We start from the raw sequence: 22,219 nt of genomic DNA, 5'->3' as shown, positions 1-22,219 counted from the left end.
ACTGTCGGCCGCCATATTGAACTTTTCAACGGTCTTTGTTACTTATGGGCCTTCAAGAAATGTGGTACACGGGTTCCCAGCGCTAACTGAATCCTACTTACGTACATATATACGTCCATAGCCTGCAGCTCGGTCACCGTGTGAGGCGGCGTTGGGTCCCCCATCCCAATGCCTCCCATGTTGTTGGCTGCCTGCCTATATAAGGCCGTCCGTCGCTCTGGTCTCTACATCCCCTTCCTTGCTTCGCCACGGGATTCACGTCTCCCTGCTGATAACTACAGCCTTTTTATTTAATCCACGGCTTCTCCGCTGTTTTATTGTTCGTTTATTACGATTATAGTTATTGTGTAGGTATTTTAGACTTACTTTACATTGTTCAGGTACCCATTTCCTTTCTCGTTCGAACCATACCCACATTAACATGTCTATCGCGGTGATCACCATCGATCAAAGAACTGTCACTTACCGAGTGGTTTCCATGCCCGGAGATGACACCTGCCTTTTCCATTCTCTTTGTTACATATTGCAAGGTCATATCAGGCTCACTCTTGACATCTGGAGGAACAATGTGTCTTATGTATTGAATGACTGGGACAGGTTCAAGGTGTGGACTGATGACGGTACAGGAGATAATTATACTACACAGGAACACTATAAGAGTGAAATGCTTAAGCCCTTCACCTATGGTTCTGCATGTGAGTTGATGGCTGCCGCTGAATTGTTCGGTTGTCGCTTTCAAGTGGACCGAAATGGCCAAAATTTGTACACCTTTCGACAACCGCCAATGCCTCTTGAACATCTTAGATTCACAGGCGACGATTTCAGTAGTGGACACTTTGATGTTTATGAATGTTTAAACTCTCAAAAGCTGGATGTGAAGTTATCGATGAAAAAGGTTGTATGATTACAATGCTTGACAGATGCCGAATGTCACTTCAACACAGGTCCTGCAAATACTGTCGTAATTAAAACAAACCATGAAACTCAAACCAATTATGACAGCAGCAATCCAAGTTGTGAGATTTGAGACAAGATTACTTTTCACATGGCCAACTGTACGTTGCATGCTCAAGAGTAAGCTCAGCGCACAGCTTGGTCATATTACAACCGGAGGGCCGAACTGGCAATGTGGTATACAAAGAGATCCTTAAATAATTATTGGTATATTTTCCCTCAGTTTAAAAAGGTTTAATTTTCTTCTTAATAAAAATCTTAAGGCAGTACTTCGCCGCTGTGAAGCGTGGGTATTTTGCTAGTAGGTCATAAAATGAGTTATTCCAAATATTTTTACGATTTAAGAGTTTTTTCGTTGGCTCTGGTAATTGTAGTGTTAACGGACTCTTCTAAAGAGAAGTCAGCATTTAGCACCCCTACTGGACATTGGCAGTATAAGGTACTCCCATATGGACTGCAAGGGGCTCCATTGATCTTCCAATGTCTAGTAGATAGAATGCTAAAACCGCACAGTTCATACAGTGCCACCTACCTGGATGCCACAGTCATTTATTCTGGCACCTGGTAGGAACATTTTTTCCTGCAAGTCTATACCATTTAACTGACATTAGCTAAAGCTGGGCTGCGAATCAATCTAAACAAGTGTTTCTTTGGGTTGAACAAAGCCAAATATTTGGGTTATCTGGTGGGCAGGGGAACTTTTAGACCACAGTGTTCGAAGGTTGATGCCATTTTGAAATGGCCCCATCCGATTACCAAGTGGCAGATACAGGCTTTTCTGGGACTAGCGAGTTACTACTACTGCAATCCAGTTCATTAGGAAAAAAGAAATAAACTGGCGCATCAATTCCCTGGACATCTCAAATGAAAGATGTAATGACGCCACCCTGATTACAGGTGTTTATGGCAAGTAATGTTACACAGGCAAAATATTACACTTTGGTAGCAACTACCCATCATCATATAAATGGAGCTGTGTTAAGACACTATTCAGAAGAGTTCACACCCATTGTAATACTAAGGAGACTAAAAAGAATGAAAAACATTATATCTTCCAACTGCTAATATCAAATGGCTACCCAAAGACATTCATCAAACAATGCATAACTTGATTCCCCCTATTCCACCTTCAATACACTTCCTTATCATCATTGGGTACCAGAAGGTACAGCACGTATCCTTTCCAGACCAGACATCTAAATTGCACACAAGCCTGCAAACTATGTGCACAGTCCTTTTCAATGCTAAAAGCAGGAAATCGGCAGCAGAGACACAGAATGCAATTTACATCATACCATGTGGTTCATGCCCAGCTGTATGTGGGAAAAACATAAAAACACATGCCACACACATACAAGAAAATCACAGTACTGTCACAAGGAAAGATCCATGGTCTCTGACTTACACAAACACACACACACAAGTTCAAATGGGCACACATTTAAATGGGACTTGGTGCAAGTAAAATTCAAGGCTAATACTAAAAGTGACAATTGGTTGAATTGTGGCTCTCCAATGAAAATGTCATTAACAGACATTTGTACATGAACCCAGCATATGCAGACATGAAAAGAAAAACATGCACATTAATAAATAAGACTTTATGACCAACACTCTCTGAACCCCACCTAATTAATCCCAAACCCCACATCCACCTCCCCTCCCCTCCTTATTTGCTATATATTACCTTGGATTCCTGTCTGTCTAATCATTTTCCTCTGATGATGACTCCTGATAGGAGTTGAAAGCTTAGGAATAAAAAGCTATGTATAAGCAGTGGTGGCTCGTGTAAAGGCACTGTGGAACTGCAGCACCCCCCTATTTCTACTTGATATTAATATAATGAGTCCTTTTTTCTTTAATTCTTTCTTTACACTTGTACAATATATAATCCTTAAGTTTAATGTCAGTAGCTATCCCCCAGTTTATGAAAAAGATACAAAAATCTTTGTAAAAAAATCTTTGTATGGAACTGTGCGCTTCACAGTTTCAGCGGCGTGTGGTGTTTGGTTGTTGTGCGCATGCGCACATAGGAAGCTGCACACAAGGCTGTGAGGGACAGAGAGCCCTGTCGCTCCTGCAGTGTCGACCCTGGTGTTCTGGTGGAGGTAGTGCTTTTTTTATTACTCTGCGTGTGTAGTGCTTAAAGCACTATGAATTCGGAAAGACTAAATGCACTTGCAGTGCTTTCAATGGAGAAAAATTTCCTAAGTTGTCATCCAGAGATCAAGGAGAAAATTATTGATCTTTTCACGCAAATTGAAACAAGAAGAATGGATTTCATTTTTAAATGAACAGATCAAGCTTGAACTCTAACAATTTAGGTTATAGTAAGTAAAACATGTTTGATTTTGTTCTTTAAGAATTTTATCAAGTTTCTGAATAAATTTTCTTTTTATACATGTTTGTATCCTTTTACACAATTTTAAAACAAAGGCTAAAAATTTTCTGAAGCAGCACCCCCACTAATTTTAGCTAAAAGCTGCCACTGTGTATAAGTAATATATTATACACACACACACACACACTAAATTAATTTATGTATGGACAGTTTGCCATCTGTGGCGGAGCAACGGACACTGAGCAGGCTCCTGTCGATCATGCAGAATCCACTGCATCCACTAAACAGTATTATCTCCATACAGAGGAGCAGCTTCAGCGACAGACTGCTGTCACTGTCCTGCTCCACTGACAGACTGAGGAGATCATTCCTCCCCCACACTATGCGACTCTTCAATTCCACCCAGGGGGGTAAACGTTAACATTATACAGAGTAATTGTCAGTTATACCTGCATTTTTTATCACTTTTTAATTTAATATTGCTTTTTATCAGTATGCTGCTGCTGGAGTATGTGAATTTCCCCTTGGGATTAATAAAGTATCTATCTATCTCTCTATGTACAAGGTGTGACAATTTAATTCCCGGAATGCACCTTTAAAAAAATATACATCTAGAACTGCACACTAGTGGCTACTATCACCTTCAAACTACTCCCTTTGTGAATATATACACTGACTTAAATGGCATTCCTATTTCTGGAAGCAGGCCTGGAACTCATTTTTCGGAATACTATTGAGCAGCTGTCTCACATTCTGTTGTATATCAGTTATATTAGAAAATCTCCATTCTTTCAGCACAGCTTTTAATTTTGGAAACAGACCGAAATCACAGGGAACTAAGTTAGGTGAATAGGCAGGATGATCTAATTGGGTAATCTTTTTATGGCCAGAAAGTCTCTCACAGTGAGCGCAGTGTGACTTGGCGCATTGTCATGATGAATGATCCACTTGCCAGGCCACAACTCTGTTATTTTTCTTCAAACAGAATCTCGTAATCTCTTCAATACTTCCAAATAGCATTGTTGGTTGATTGTTTGTCCCTGTTCAATAAATTCTTGGTGGACTATTCCCTTGTGATCCAAAAAACACACCAGCATGGTCTGAAACCTTGAGTGCAACATACACGTGCTTTTTTAGGGCACAGTGAACCCAGGGATTTCCATTGCATGCTCTGTCACATCTTCTCATCCATCTTTGAACCTCTTGCGCCACTCAAACACACTTGACATTTACACAACATCTTCACCATATGCCACTTGCAACAGTTGTAATGTTTCAGTAGCGCATTTGTCGATTTTCATGCAAAATTTTATATTAATACGTTGCTCTAAATTTCAATCACCCATTTTTACACCTAAATATACACGCGGATATCTATTATCGTCCAAACAGCTAACTAACAACTGCCTCTCTCAGCTTGCAGTTTACGAATATATTAGTTCAAACACGTTGATACAATCACATCACAGGTGACACTGCGTGGCCATTCCGGGAATTCAATTGTCACACCTTGTATGTGAGGGAGAAAAAAAAACAGAGATTGCCTCTTTTGAAGGCCATAGATATCTTAATAGGTTATAGTCAGCTATCAATAAATATTTACTAATGGAATAGAATAAGATTTTTGATGCTGTATTGAGTGCAAAAGTCATTTTAATGAATCTTTGACTACATCTTATATACAGAAAAATAAGCCAGTTAAGGAATATGACACTATTCATATTGAAAGCATTTACTTTCTATAAAAGCAGTCTCAGTTTCAAATGACAGTTTCAAAACCTCATCTGTAATGCTTTTTTATGTGAAAATTTTAACTTTACTGTATGCCATGTAAGCATGAAATGCTAGAGTTTCATTTTTAAAAAGCTTACCAGAATACATTTGACGGTATGTGTTGCTCTAGGGTCCTTATTGTTAGCTGCCCAATGCAGCGGTATCTTGCCCTCGATGTCAGGAATTCCAATGTTAGAGTCATGCTTGATGAGCAACTTGACATGTTCAGGGTTGTTGAAGTAGGCGCTCCAGTGGAGGGCAGTTTGCTGATGGATTGGCAAGGGACAAAGTTAGGACAAGAAACAAAAAACATACACACAAATAAACGTCATCCATTAGTTCACTTACTACAGATGTAAACTGAGAAAATGGAGCAGATTGTGGAAAGCATTTGCACCTTGTGGGATCTTACCCTCGAAACAATACCAAGCTTGGACAACAAACTTAAACATTGAGCAGGAAGCAGCTGAGCTCACAGTCAAACACCATCACATTTTCACTTCAGATAAAGAAATATGTAACTGCCCTAGGCTCTCTGTGAAGTGCCGTTTTCAAATATACAATCAATTTACAACGGCCTTCTGCTATTGTAAATTTTACTATAATAGTATACTATATCACTCATTGTGCAGTTAAAGAAACCCCATAAGACACTGGAAGCAAAGGATTAAAAATTGCAGGCCTGTGATAACTGAAAGTGTCCAATATAAAACTGGATTTCACATCTCATAGTTACTTTACATCTATACATATGTACTATAAATCTCTCACAAAAGTAAATGGTACAAGTTCCAACAGAACTGAAACATGTCATTGGAGTATAACAAAATCAGATTAAGATCATGAAGTTGAAGACTACACATATCTGACTGGACTTGTAGTACTGGTCAGTAAAACCTAAAAATAGCTTCTCTTTGTGCCATCCTGCCATGTTTAGGTATCAGTTATCAGTATTGGATAAATGGAGGGGTTACATTTCTCAAAAATCAACCTGCACTTCAGCTGTTAAATCCTGCCTTTCTTTTCCTCATCAGGTTACATTCAATTAAGAAAAAAAGTGTCTAGAATGTTTGCATTTTTACATCATATAATAAACTAATAAAAAAAAATCTTTTCTGAATACCTTAAAGTGTGAAAGACAGACCCTTGAGGGCAAAACTCACTTTGTTTTTGTCCTGAGTGTCCACCTCTCCAGGGGCCATGCACTTCAGCAACAGGGATAAGCATTTGGGACTCTTGTGCTTTGTAGCAAGGTGCAGAGGAGTCATCTCCTCGAGGTCCTTCTGCATCCAGTTTGCTCTCCGTACCAACAGCAACTTCATAAACCGGTAATTTCCCTGCAGGCACACATAAGGTTGTTTTACTAACTTAGGTAGCTGAGCTGCAGTCTTTCATGCAGGTGACTTTGCATTTAAGCTGGACAAACAGAAAACAACAGGGGCATGAAAGGGGCTGAAACAGAAGTAACTTTGCCAACCTCCACATCTGGAACTGATTTGCATTAGATTGTAAGGTCTGCGAATCAGATGGTTAAATCTTTGGAAATATTTTTCATAATAATTAACAGAGTAAAAAATAAAACATTAGGACATAAGGCATGTTGTGTTAGGGTATGTGAGAGTATCAACATCTCTAGTCAGGCAAACATAAAAATAGGAAAGGCCATTTAATAAGGGATGCTGCTATTATCAGTATCAAGTTTTCAACAAAGTAGAACATTGCAAACAATTTGACAAAAGCAGGCCTTTCAGCCAAACAAAGCTTGCCAATCCTATCAAGTCAAGATTTGAAGGTCCCTAAAGTCTTACTCACTACCATACTGCTTAGTCATTTATTCTATATGTCTATGACACATTGAATGAAGAAAAACATCATGTTTGAGTGAAGTTTACCCATAACAAGTTTCTAATTGTGCATCTGTGTACTTTTTGAACTCATTTTAAAGTAATGGCCTGGATCTATGGTACTAATTCCTTTCATAATTTAAAAAACTTCAGTTATCTCACCTTTTAATTGCTTAATTGTAAATGGTTCAACTCCTTTAATCATTCCTCAAAACTCATACTTTGCAGTCCTGGAATCCGCCTAGTCACTGTTTCTGGACTTTCTCTACTGCTGCTATGTCTTTTTTGTAATATGGAGATCAAAAAGCGTTATAAAGCTTAAAGCATAACCTCCTTTGACTTGCGCTCCACACATCTTGCTATATAACCTAACATTATGTTAGCCTTCTTGATGGCTTCTGAACACAGTCTTGTTGTTAAGTAACAAGTTCAGCATGACTCCCAGATAATTCTCTAAAGGTGTACTTTCAAGTTTCAGACCTCCCATTGTGTATTCAGATTTAACTTTTCTACTTCCTATGTGAAATACCTACATTAATTTACATGTGATCTCAAATACAGTCAAGATTCTGTCATCTGAGAAAATCCAGCTGGGTGAGACAATGGGACAAGTTAGTAATAAGCCAACAAAGCAAGCTAGTTTTGTTAAATTCTTGGAGGATACTGCATAAGGTTCATTTACAGTGAACTGTAAATCCATAAAGAAATAGGGAAATACACACCCTATCATATGTAATTATTGAGTTATAAAACATTGCATGCTTAAGAAAATACCTTGAGATATACTTCTATCTAATTGCAGCAACCTTCCAACAAACTTAATTCAAAGAAAGAAAGACAGAAAAGGCAATGCAAGATATACACAAAGATAGACAGACAAACAAACATTCTTTTTTTCAGAAACAACCTCAGTTAACATTTGCTTCCTACTGTATAGCATCTTTCATACTGAATGTTTTACTGAGCTCTTAAGAAATAAAATTCCTTCAGCAATCTAATGAGTGATTTTTTTAAAGCAAAGTTTGATTGCAGTACCCATCCCCTGCCACTCACTGCTGATACTGAGGACTCTGCCCTGGAGAACGCTTCCCTTCACCATCAGATGAGCCACTTTCACAACTCATTTAACAAGCTATGCTTGCTAGCAAGTTTTATTTTTGTGCCAAAACGCAGATCTTCCCCCTTCAGGAGGAATAAAGGCTGATTTCTGACAGTCTCCCAGTTCTGACAGGGGTGCTCTGCTACCCATCCTCCCTATTCTGAATCCAATTAGACCACTAATCCCCCAGATGAAAGGCCCAGCTTCTCATGTTCCTCATGACAACGACAGCTATTGATTACTTGTCACTATAGCTAACACCCTCGCCGCTGAGGCCTCCCTGACAAGAGGCAAACCTTTCAAATTAAACAGCACCTTACTTGCCCCATAAGCCAAATGGCACAACGTGTAAAGGCTAATAAATGGTATAAAAATGAACAAATCATAACATTATGACAGGCTGATCGTTGGCAGTAGCCAGGCATTGTGGACCTGCTGCTCCAGTCAGACTGTTCTCCTCCCCCAACTCCCTCGCTCCTGTTCCAATGCTGACTGAATTAAAGGGCAGAACAATTAAGGAATCCGACCAGCCGAGATAAGCCAGGCTGCAACTATCAGCAAGGGACGTGCTTGTCAATAGGAAAAGGGAACTCTGTCGATAGGATCCTTGAGGGCCTAAACTGCACTGTCACAAAGCATCCACTAGGTGGCACTGCTACTCTTTTTTGGTCAGCCCTTAGTCCTGCTGCAACAAGTCTACATAAAGGCAGCAGTTTTAAAAATTGTCTCAAAACTCCAGTCCTGTCTTAAGTGCAAGTTGTCTTTTTCCGAGTTAGAAGAATCAGTTCTCTACACTGTATAGAAGGACCTTATGTCCACACAAATTCCTTACTGTTCAACATAAAAAAGAACTAAAAAGCCTTAACATGTTTAAAGTGGGTTATTTACAAAAATTAATCCTAATCTTGGTGGGGTGGATAATGAAATTTATCTTATTGTCCTTGGTTGTGCTTGTTTAAGGTCAGCAGTTTGCTATCATTTCTGGAGAGGAAATGGGTGTGACTTAATAACAGTTGCAAATGGTGTATTGCTTAGTATTCATTAGTACTAGTACCAACTTTTTTTCCTCCAATGGCATAAGGATTAAAAAGAAACTCCATGAGTTTTAAAGAAAAAAAAACAAAACAATAATCTCACACTCATACTTTAGCATCACTAGTGTGAATCGCCTGTGGACAAGTCTGAAAGCTTCATGGGCCAATGTTTCCTGGTCGCAGACTTAACCTGTTGAATACATATTTCATTTGAAGAATGCTTCTGGTTGTTCATCATTAAAAACTTTCAGAAACAGTGTTATTGTCTTAGTTAAAATATGGCATATAATTTACTACCTAATATATTACATTCCATGACAAAAATAAAAAGCAGCTATACTAAGTGAATTGAATAGTACATAGACTATTATCTCCAGATCATGGGCACAAAAAGGAAAGCATCTCAACTCAAGAAAAACAAAAGCAAAATCTGTGAACTGGCTTGAGAAGTGGGGGACCTGGAAGGTAGTTGGCTACTCATTTTGAACTACTGGGCATTGAGAAAAGACTGATAGAGACCTTCAGTAGGGATGCTCTAATTTTGCAGTTCAACCAATGTGATTTTACCTCCTAGCAGCCATGGTGTGTCTACATCATGCTGGTAAGCAGGAGAAGAAATTACAAAGCTTAATGAAAAGGATGAGCTTGAATGTTTGGACTGGCAGAGTTTCAGGGACTGACACCAGGACAGACATTCACAGAGTTGGTGGTATCAAGCTAAATGAGCTTCACTGAGAGTAGAAATAAGTACAATTTCTCATTAGGAATCCGTTTAAAAAGAGAATGCTGACAATGAAAAGTATTATGTGGGTTTACTTTCTGAATTCATAAGAGACCAACATCACATTCCACAGAATTTTAAAAAGTTAAAGTTTTCTTAAACAATTTTTAAATAATCGAGTGCTGTTAATCCATGGGGTACATGGAGCAAGGAGAAGTTATAAGAATAAAAGCTTGGGACAAGCAGTCATATATCTGAAGAACAGTGAAGTGTCTGGAGGATGGAGACCCAAGCAAGTCATTCCTTTCATTGGTATACTGTGGTATAATATTGATGGGCAGGGAGAGAAGCTCATACATGATGGCAACTATCAAGAAGAGATCCTGAGTTGGATATCAACGGGATTCAACATGAAGCAAAGTTGGCAAACACGATAAGTTTCAGGCAGCATATGGATGCTCATAAAGAGGAAACAGCATGCAGCCGGAAAAGCTGGAAGAGATCCAGAAGGAACAGGCTCCATTTACACTTCCATACATTAGTTCAATTCTTTTCAGGAGGATGATGTGACCAGGAGGAATGGGTCCAAGGAGGGTAAGCACATAAATTAGGCATTTCTCATAATATGAGAGTGAGAGACACATGCCTACTGTATATAACAATGAGTTCAGAAAAAAATAATACTCCAGTGGCAACTACATTTACATTTATTAGCTTAGTAGACTATTTCATCCAAAGCAACTGTGTTACAAGACAAAGTTACAAAATTGATCACCACAAGTGAAGAGTCTAGAAGAAGATACAAGAGAGTTGTAATTCCCAGATTACAAAAACCTAACAGCTAATATCAGGTAGACAGAAATTTCCCAAACAAGGAAAACTTCAAATGCTTCTAAAACATATTCAGGGAGAGAGAATTTAAAATGGTGGCAAGCAGCTCTTGCAACAGACAGAAACTACACATGAAGAGTCTTTATTGAGATTTGATACCATGCAAAGTTGGTATCACCAGACTTTGTTCAACAGCAGACATGAGATGTTAAGAAGCAGCATTAGACCTCATATATACAGGTGCTGACACACTGGAAACTCTGTAGGCAAGCATTAAGGATTTTAACTTAATATGTGCCATAACAGGAAATCAATGTAGTAACCTGAAAAAAGGAGTGACATGTGCCCATCTTGGCTGGTTGAACACCAGACGTGATGCTACATTTTAAACAATATGCAGCAGCTTGGTGACACATGCCAGTACTCCTACTCCTGCCTGGAGAAAGCTGTATTGGTCCAGACATCACAGGGCTGGGAATTGTGCTGCATATTCTGTGAGATATGGTCTGATCTTGTGGATAACAACAACAGCATTTATTTATATAGCACATTTTCATACAAAAGAATGTAGCTCAAAGTACTTTACATAATGAAGAATAGAAAAATAAGAGACACAGTAAGAAAATAAAAAAAGTCAACATTAATTAACATAGAACAAGAGTAAGGTCCAGTGGCCAGGGGGGACAGAAAAAACAAAAAAAAAACTCCAGACGGCCGGAGAAAAAATAAAATCTGTAGGGATTCCAGGCCATAAGACCGCCCCGTCCCCTCTGGGCAATCTACCTAACATAAATGAAAAAGTCCTCTTTGTATTTATGGTTTTCACGGAAGGACTTGATGATGATGATGATGATCACGTGGACTTCTGGCTTTTAGTCCATCAATGCTGGGGCATCATGGTGCTTTGAGTAGGTTGGTGGTGGCGCAGGCCGCTACCACAGAGAAACCGGAAAAAGAAACAAGAGAGAGTAGGGGTCAGTACGGATTTTAGAGCCACCATGAATAGTTATTATGATGAATTGAACATACAGAGTATCAGTATTAAGATAAAGTGAAGTTATGAGAAGGCCATATTAAAGTAATGTGTTTTTTAGCAGTTTTTTAAAGTGCTCCACCATATCAGCCTGGCGAATTCCTATCGGCAGGCTATTCCAGATTTTAGGTGCATAGCAGCAGAAGGCCGCCTCACCACTTCTTTTAAGTTTAGCTTTTAGAATTGTAAGGAGACACTCATTTGATGATCTAAGATTACGATTTGGAATATAGGGTGTCAGACATTCCGATATATAAAATGGAGCGAGATTATTTAAGGCTTTGTAAAACTATAAGAAGAATTTTAAAGTCAATTCTGAAAGACACAGGTAACCAGTGTAGCGACATCAAAACAGGAGAAATGTGTTTGGATTTTCTTTTCCTAGTTAGGATTCTAGCAGCTGCATTCTGCACTCGTTGCAAATGATTTATGTCTTTTTTGGGTAGTCCTGAGAGCAGTGTGTTACAGCAATCTAATCAACTAAAAACAAAAGCGTGAATTAATTTCTCAGCATCTTTCAATGATATAAGAGGCCTAACTTTTGCTATATTTCTTAAGTGAAAAAATGCTGTCCTAGTGGTCTGATGAATATGTGATTTAAAATTCAGGTTACAGTCAACGGTTACCCCTAAGTTTTTTACTTCCGTCTTAACTTCTAATCCTAATGCGTCAAGTTTATTTCTGATAACCTCACTGAATCCGTTTTTGCCAATCAATAAAATTTCAGTTTTCTCTTTATTTAACTTGAGAAAATTACTATTCATCCATTCAGAAATACCAGTAAGACATTGTGTTATTGATTCGAGAGAGTCGGTGTCATCAGGTGCTACTGATAAGTACAGCTGTGTGTCATCAGCATAGCTGTGGTAGCTCACGTTGTAACTTGAGATAATCTGACCTAAGGGAAGCATATAGATTGAGAAAAGAAGCGGACCCAGGATAGAGCCTTGTGGAACACCATATAGAATATCATGTTTCTTCGAGTTGTGATTACCACAGCTAGCAAAAAATTTTCTCCCTGCCAGGCAGGATTCAAACCAATTTAAGACACTGCCAGAGAGGCCCACCCATTGACTAAGGAGATTTCTAAGAATATTGTGATCAATGGTATCAAATGCGGCACTCAGATCGAGGAGGATGAGAACAGATAAATGGCCTCTGTCTGCATTTACCTGCAAGTCATTTACTACTTTAACGAGTGCAGTTTCTGTACTGTGATTTGTTCTAAAACCTGACAAATTTATCTAGAATAGCATGTTTACTTAAGTGGTCGTTTAACTGCATAATTACTGCCTTCTCTAGAATTTTACTTAAGAAGGGCAAGTTAGAGAGATAAGATATACAATGAATCTGCAAAACTGAAAGACCACAGCACCCATGGTTCCTAAAGGACAAGTGATAACTGATCACTACCCCAAAGTCGTGTACCAACTTGATACAGTAGGTGTCAGCAATAATAAGCCAAGCTGAACAGAGATTAAACTGTGTTTTACTGTGTGCAAGTATATTATGCAGTAAAGTCTTTAGCTGCAGGGTTACAAAGTTCTGGAATGGTTTACTGGTAGATGTGAGGGATACCAAGTCAGTATCAAAATTTAACATTCAGCTGAACAGGCATTATTTTTTAACATGTCCTATTCACTTTACAGTTGTTGGTATGGCTGATCCTGATGTACTTTTCTTTGTCCTCCCAAGCGTTGTCTGAACTATAATTATTTCTATTATAATTCATAATCCCTTACTAACATATTCCTCTATTCTTTAAGCATTTTATTGATTTTATTAAAATCAAATAACATTCCATACAAGCAAGTCAAGTTTAACAGAACCAGGATCACAACATATCAACCCCCACCCATAAGAAAGAGAGCCAGGCCAACAGAGTAAAACTTTAAACTAGTAATAATATGTAAACAGATAAATTAATAATTGAATAAAAACAAAATAGAATAAAAAAAGGGGAGAGAATCCACATATTCCTCTATTCTTAACTCTTCTCAGTGTACTTCCCAGAACTTTGGTGATTGTTCAACATCAAATATGTTACCCCTCTTAACAATAAAGCAGGACCTCCTAGTCACTGGCAGAAATTGCATCACTAGTGACAGAACACAGTGTCAGACCAGATGCTGATGAAGCCACAACAAGCATGGACAACTTACTGAGCTGCATATTGCTCAAGGTGGTGCTGGGGAATAGTCTGCCTAAATCCAATGGCACATTACACAAATTCTATTTGGAGGGGATGTCGTACTTCTCATCATCTAGAGGATTTTATATTAGATGACTAGGCAATCACAGGGCATGACAAACTACACAGCTCAAATGTTTGTTCTGTATTTTCATTATATTTTGCTCAAGACAACAACACAGAAACTTAATATAGGACACATCAAAACATATCCTCTTTCTGATTGTACCTGACTTTAAAAACAGCTGAAGAAGAAAGGAAGACATGCTGGTGTCTAAGGCTATTGATTAGTTTATAACCTGGGCATCTGGGATAAGTAGTTTCTAAATTGGTTTATAGCCTGGGAAAGGAAGACATGCCAGTAGTACTAAGCAACATCAAAAGTTTTGTTTGGGAAAACAGCCAGCCAATCGGAATATCCAATAATCACATCTTGCAAAACCCCCGATAGAATGTTATAATAAATATATCTCGGCTAAAGAACAACATCAGAAGAAGAGAACACAGCGACCTCAACGTGCAGCCGTTTCCATCTGATCGTCAGAAAAGCATCTAATGAACAACTATGAGTGTTAGATCACAAGCCACCTGCGACATTCATCCTTGTCATCTTTACTTTCTCGTAAGCTTTTTTTTAAGACTATATATATATCCAGACTTTACTCTCAGTCCTCTTTTCTATTATTCTTTGTTCTACTGGTATTATTATTCTTGTAATAAACACCATGATGCTTTTAACTTTCTATGCTTAGGGTCTGTGTGTATGTGTATATCTATGTATGTGTGTGATAATCTTAAGGTGCGACAATAGACCAACCCAGTAACGAATCTGATGAGTACACTCACCCCTAGGTAAAGGGTAAGTAGAGGGATATACCACGATAATACATCGACCTTCAAGCACAGCTTAACATTTCCAAAGTATCACAAGCTCTCTACCTTTAAAAACAGACAACAAAGTGCTGCCTGATAGAGCCATTTTTTTGATAATATTTTACAGTTATACCAAGTTCAGACATAATCTTAGCACTTTTTTAATTTTTCTTTTTTCACTGTGTCATGGTATGTAAAACACAAGGCCTTAGTCAATGAGCCTCTCTTTTATTTTCAAGGACCAAAACAGCCATGATCCTTATTCCTTGTTGCAGCATGCTACACATTGTACTTCAGCTCTCACACACACAGCCCACCCCTACAACTTCAGTCTGTTTGATTTTGTCAGGGCAAGTCACAGACTGGTTAGATTCAGTCGCTGGGGGTGTCAGACTATACAACTCCCGACTTGTTAAAGATTATGTAAATGAAGTCTGTGACTGCAAATCACCAGAAAAATCATGTAATGTGTCAGGGTCTTGGACTTCCAGATAAAAATCCCCTGAGGATTACAGGCAATACAATTCATTTTCTACATTAAAAAAAGAGTTTTGTATCCCCCATTCTTCTACAACCTGCCAAAAAAAACATGTACTTTTAGAATCATACACACTATAAGCAGATCACATACTGTACAGTATATAATGATTGTTACATAGTTGTTTTTGTATTTTATTAGTTTTACTAATTGTGTATTTGGTGGCACTTCTGCCTCATAGCTACAGGGGGTCCTGGATTCATTTCTTGGCTTTGTCACTGTATTCTTTCTTTTTCATATTACCATCTGACAATCCATTTTTATATTCTGAAGGAAGTGAGCATGACAGTAGCATCAAGAACACCTGAAAAACTGTGACACCCCGGCACCTGTATGGCATACACTATGTAAATATAAATACTGGTAAACACATGCTGGGAAAAGAAAATATGCTTAGAAATTATGCTTGCACTGTGGCTCATCTTTTCTGAAAAATAAATAAATAAAAACATACACACACATACACATACATTTCCCTTTAAAGCTTGTATTCACCATTTTCTATTTTCAGGACTCGCTTTCATACTGCACTTTCCCTTTTGTTTTGCTCCTATATAGGTGGTGACATAAAGGTTTTCAAATCAGAAATGGAAATGGCTTTTATCCAAGGAGAATCAGTATACTGTAAAGTAGATTTCAAAAATTATTTAATAAAGAGGAAAGAAAGGACTGATGGCAGATGCATTGGGATAACAGCAGAGATTAAACTTTTGTAGTTTGGACTGAGGTTGAGAACTCTGAATGACTATGTTGCTAAATCTGAATAATCCATCCACTTTTGAGACCTGACTTTTACTTAGTCAGGGTCACTAAGAGGAGAGGCCAATGATGACAGCAATAGGCATACTGAAGGTACCAAACCTTAATTTGATTGGAATAGTAAAAAATATGATTGAAATCTATAATCACTTAATAATTGTTAAGCACTGTGTCCCCCCCTTTGAATTCAAACAAGCAGAGATACAAGGTGTAAGCCTGTGATGGAAATTTTTAGTAATGTTTTTGAATTAATAGACCAGGAAATAAAACATCTACAGTATATATATATAATTCACTAAGGCAAGACACCCATGGAAAACACGGCGGAAGGGGCGTGGATTCACTAAACCGCCGATAAGTAAAACACCTATGGTGCACGCAGGGAGGAGCCACGCCCACCAACTCCAAGACCATTGGATACAACGACAACTCGCACAGCCACGCCCACAAATTTGTGACGACACAGAAAGAACAGCGTCATTTATATTCGTCTGTTGTAGAGGCCTCATGTACCTCCGAACCCCCTTGACTGTTCATAGAGGCATGTTTCTCGCGGAGGTGAGTCGCCATATGCAGCGTGTAAAACGGTTTGCGAGGGGTATCCCATGGGATCCTTAAAACAATCCCTTTACAACTGAGGGTAAAAAACAATGAAGTAAGCAGAAAACCGAGTTTTCGGTTACGACGCACGGCCTCGTGCACCATAGCAAACTGTTTTACACGCTACATACAGCAATTCGCATCCACGACAAACATGCGTCTTCTTCACTCACGGACAATTATATGTTGCTCTCTCCAGAGTTCCATCTTTTCGTTCACTTTCTGTTGTATCCTCAAACCCTCCCTTTTTATACAAATGTGTCTTTATTGTCTTAATTGGTATTCCACAGACTAGAATGCTATACCTAAATATGTGCTAGTCCTAAATATGTGTCAGGAAAACAAAGCAGAGAATTGCTAACCAGAACTTCTAAAATATCAATGAAGAAGAATGCTGGAGAGTTTGTATGAATCCATAATCATGGACAACTAAGAAGTGTATTTTGCTGACCGTTATATTGGGACAGCAGTAATGTCACATTTTGTGTGGATGGATGACTATAATACAATTGATTGTACAGTATAAGAATATTCAGTCAGGAACATTAATTTATTTTTATCATATACACATATAAATGTAGAGTCAAATGAACATGAAATTGAATAATAATTAATATGAAACTAAATACATTGGGTCAAATGAAGAAAACACACTGCATATGGGGTAGATAGACAGACTGGTACAGAGGTGGCTAAATGCTTCTGTGCACGTCGACCTTTGCAGATCTAAGGTTGAGTGTGTGTGTGTCTGTGTTCATTTCTTTCTATTCATTCATGCATGAGCTCTTGGGGGAAAACAAGCTGTCGGCTATCTTCATTTATGAATTTCTAATGAACCTGAAGTATGTGTTCACCTATATTTAAATAATGTATCTCAAATCCTACTTGTGCAAACATTTTGCAAATCAATAACCTTGATCCTATGACTAAACGAAACAGATACAATTTAAGAAAAAAATCCTCTTAAGTTAAACAGTTTCTATGGAGTTATTGTTGGTCATACAGCAGATCAAAAAAATTTTGCATGATAACGAAATACGTACTGGACCAAATCAGACAAAAACAATTGGCCTAACAAACATGGTGGAACTTGTCTGAAAAAGATCAGTCAGTTTTTTCAGAAGTTATCATTGTGCATAGGTTTCCGCCGACACCAGGCTAAAGTCAACTTTTCTCAAAGTTTTGAACATTGTAGAATCAAAATCTGAACTTAATGGGATAACAAATGTTTGGCTTCATCACCACACTTCTAAGTAAACATATGGCATAAATCAAAATAGAAAACAGATAATGTATGTCATAAAAAATTGTGAGAATTAACCAAAACACTTAAATGACATATTCAAAATGTGAAACATGGAATTAGACTTTTTACATCAGGAGAAATAATAATGGATAACCAAAAAAAAAAAAAACGCTTCTAAAACCGATCTTTAAAATAAAACAAATGAAATGTGATAATCTTCTTTCACTTTGGCCAATGACTTAGAGGATGATGATATATCTCGGCTCCAAACAGAAACACCACTTGAATCCAACCAAATACTAACCAAAACTTTCCCACAAAGTATACTTCCTGAAAATTCAGACACCCATTAAATGAGTTGAATCCATCCAAAGTGCAGAGGAATATCTATTTAATAATTGTAACTATTAACAACTATTTCATTGTAGAGCAAAAACCAAAACAGATACATATAAAGACAACACTTATAAAATACATACTAATTTTAATGATGGATGGATGAATAGATAGAACTTAATTGCCTGTAAATAAAACTTAAAGTTTACAGCTGTACCATTACAAGCTGATCAGTACACATCCAGCTTTAAATACTGCCAGGATGTTTTTCTCAACTGTATGTTTCTAATTTTCTTAACATTCACTTAATTCTTTTTGTAAAAATGAACTCCCAGTTACTACTCAAGTACTAATTTGCCAATTTATCTTGAACAGTCCCTGCGTTACATTTCTAGGTAGCGTTTCTTCTTCAAGACTAAAGGGGTTCAGTGTCATGTGTCAGGTACACCATATTGCTCTTCTGCACAGTTCTAGTGTTGCTACAGCATGTCTTTTTCTTTATACTTGTAATCAGAATTCAATTGAACTTTTAAATTACTTTTATTCTTATAAAAAACATTTGTAAGTTCAGTGTTCTTCACACTATTTCAAATGCAAATAGAATACCTAAAACAAACCTGCAGGTAACCACCGTGCAATGTAAAAGCAAATATACATACATTAATTTGTTTTTGCAAGAGATCTGGGATGGTGAAGTGACATGATGGTTAGTATTTGTACATGATTTATTCAGGAGACTGGGTACATATCCCAGCCTAATAATTATCTGGATGCAAGTAGCAAATTCCTCCTGTGATCCATATGGGTTTTCCTATTATATCTGAACAAAATGTTTGTCCCTGGCCCACCACAACCCTGTAACTGGATCAAATGGTTTCATATAATGGATACATGGTCCAAATGTGGCCTTATTAGTGTGTAATGGAGCTTCAGAATTCCTTGTACTGTCTGCAACATGCAGTATAACCTAATATTTTGCTTTCCTGTTTGACTGCTTCTTCATGTTTCCTGGAGGATAAGAATGTTACAATCATTCATTTTATATTGATGATTAATGTTCCTTTTACTTACATGTAAAACTTTATACCCTTGTCTAAATTAAATTCCACTTTTTGAAGAGTGCCCAGGTCTTTCTTGAAACATCTCTGTTGCTTCCTCATTATTTGCCTTTAGCAAATTTAATTTCCTAAGTAAATAAAAATACTGAGAGTTTGAAAAGCTCCTAATATTTTTGACAGAATGGAAAAGAAGTGAACTGGGCTTCCAAAAAGCACAGCAAAGAGGATCTGACAGGATAAGAGCTAGAACGGCCGCACAATAGAGACATCCAGAAATGTCAACATAAGTGCCCACCCACTAATACTGAAGTCCTTAGTAAATGCAAGCAAAATGGACTGTGAAAAAATGCAACTGTTTATCCTTTTGATCTTTCATTCAAAATATTAACAAAAATCTAAACATTAATTGAAGTAAAATAACTGAAAGAAAAAATAAATTCACAAGACAAATATTTTTCTCAAGTATGTGTGTGCCACAATTATTGGCACCCCTAGAAAGTCATAGGAGGAAAGTCTAACTAAAATATTCCCACTTCATATTTTACATTTTTAACTTTATCTGAGTGAGCAGGAACACTTAAGTGGTCAGCTAGGACTTCCTGTCTCACTAGAGTGTAAATATGAGTTGACACAATGACCAAGTTCTATTAATCATCCATAATAGAAAAGACCTCAGAAACATAGAGATGATGAGCGACAAGATTGTTAAACTTTTTACAAATCAGGAAATAACTATTAAGAAAATAGCCACACTGTTTAAAATGCCCACTTTAAGTTTAAAGCAACTGGATAGGTTAAGAATCGGTCTGGAAGAGGACACGTGTCTATATTAACCCCATGGACGGGAGGATAGTTCCAGTGGCCTCCAATGATCACAGTTGGAGAACTGCAGAGGTTAGTTGGGCCTGGGGATCTAAAAAAAAGTCTCCAGAAACTATGATCAGATGCCACCTACATAACTCACAAGTTGTTTGGGAGGGTTGCCAGAAAAAAGAATTTGCTGTCATCAAACAACAAGCCCAAGCACCTACACTTTACCAGACATTACTAGAACTCTCAATGGGATCAAGTTTTATGCTAACAAGATATAAAATTGAACTTTTTCACAACAAACACCAGAGGTGGGATTGTCTACCTCTGCCAAGGAGCTTAAAACTACAGCACAGTTGGATCCTCCGGCTTGATAATGATCCAAAGCAAACCTCTAAATCAACATAAAAATGGCTTAGTGAATCAAGGTTTTGCCAAGCCCACCCTAGTCACCTGCCCTAAACCCCCTTGAAAACTGAGATGAACTGAGAGATTATAAGTGTGGACCTTGGAATCAGAAGGCTCTTGAGATATTCTATATGGAGGAATGGCCAAAGATCCCTTGCTATGTGGTCTCCAGCCACATTAAGCATTAGAAGAGAAGAATCCAAGCTGTTACCTTGGCAGAGGGGAGCATCATAAAGTATTAAATGAAGGAGTGACAGTAATTGCTTTATGTTTTATGATGAGACTTTCTTTGTCCTTTCAGTTTCTGTTGTTTTCAAATATTTGAACATATAACATAAACAACAAATACATTTTCCATAGCCCATTTTGCCTTTATTTATCAAGATTTCCCATGTCAGTGGAGGACACTGTAATTAAGGGCACAGCAGACCAGAATGCCATCAGCAGACAGAAAAATTTCACAGACTTGCAGGGTGGGAGCCTCCCCACTAAGAAGTCTCACAAATGTCTCCATGGATAGCTTAACAGGTAGATGGCAATGTGGACCACACAGAATCTGCTTTGTTTGATTAAAAGAACAAGGTGGCTGGTTCAAACCATGCCCCTCTCTCACTCACTGTGTGAACATAGGCAAATGGCTCAGCCTGCCAATGTTTACTTTGTATAAAATGAAAATGGAAGTGGAAATGACTACACTTGTTCTTATAAAGTACTTTGGCATGGTAGTCACTATAAGCAGGTAATATATAAAATAAAGCCATTTTAAATTGATTGAAAATTGATTGACATATGCAGTGTCACCAAAGCCACATGGAGGCATCTGTGGTACATATATAATTTGATGCTATTAAAAATGTTTAGCAAATTTTTTGACTGGGTTCTTGGAAGAGAAGAGAGAAACAGACATAGAAATGTCAATCTGAAGGGCTGCATGAGAGGGGTAATGTGCCAACTGTAACTGCGTTATAGAATTGGCCATGAGTGCAATAGTACAGCGGACAGTGTGCTACTTTTTCTGCCAAGCCCAGTGGGGGAAATTCAGAATTTCTGTGTTTTTCTTTATGTGTGCCCTGTACTCTCCTTTGTTAAGCCCAGGCCCCAGGAGATACGTACTTAAAACAAAGAGTTGGCTTGTGTCCACATTTTGTCAACAAAAAGAGTAGCCCACTGCACTACTGCCTTTAAAATCTTTTAGCTTTCCGATATATTATCCCCAGACACTGGCAACAACTGTGAGAGAATTAAAAGAAAAAAGAAACTGGATCAAGAACCAACATTATAAATCATGATGAGCTTAGTGACATGAGGTGGACAAGGCTGTTCTCAATTAGGGAGGAAAGTTAGCTTGTGCATTTTTCCTTTTTAATGGGAAATCAGGCTATAAAAACAAACTGTTTGGTCTGGATGCCAGGTCAGAAGCAGAACAGCAAATCATACACTTACAGTAAGCAGCTTCAGAAAAAATAACCAGCCTCTCTTTTACTTTTTTTTTTCTTTGATCCAGGCCTATTTATCAGCCCCACCACCCTTCCAGCTGATATTAGTTAAACTACTTAATTAAGAGACTCAAAACCAGATTAAAAGATGGGCCTCTTTCTAAACATGACAAAGGTGACTTAAGTGCCATTTCAAGCCTTAGTCTACAAAAGAAATGCCTACTTTCATTCCTAAAAAGAAAACAAAAATGCTGCTGATTGTAAACATTTTCCTTGTTCAAAGTAATGTTTAGAAGGTACAGGAGGATTCTAAAAGCCAAAATCAGGGGGGTTA

At 37.9% G+C, this 22,219-nt stretch overlaps 1 protein-coding gene across 3 annotated transcripts in view; it reads right to left on the bottom strand.

Moving 5' to 3' along the window:
* The window catches only part of invs (inversin), a 202,741-nt gene that overhangs the window by 88,347 nt on the left and 92,175 nt on the right, over positions 1 to 22,219 (bottom strand). For all 3 annotated transcript variants that reach the window (XM_039737489.1, XM_039737491.1, XM_039737490.1), the window contains 2 exons: positions 6,232 to 6,405; positions 5,167 to 5,334 (listed from right to left, as the gene is read on the bottom strand). In XM_039737489.1, the coding sequence (XP_039593423.1) occupies positions 5,167 to 5,334; positions 6,232 to 6,405 (342 nt within the window). The remainder of the gene's footprint in view (positions 1 to 5,166; positions 5,335 to 6,231; positions 6,406 to 22,219) is intronic.

Source organism: Polypterus senegalus, chromosome 15, assembly GCF_016835505.1.
Source record: "Polypterus senegalus isolate Bchr_013 chromosome 15, ASM1683550v1, whole genome shotgun sequence".
Lineage (NCBI taxonomy): Eukaryota > Metazoa > Chordata > Cladistia > Polypteriformes > Polypteridae > Polypterus > Polypterus senegalus.
This window is presented reverse-complemented; position numbering and strand designations above follow the sequence as displayed.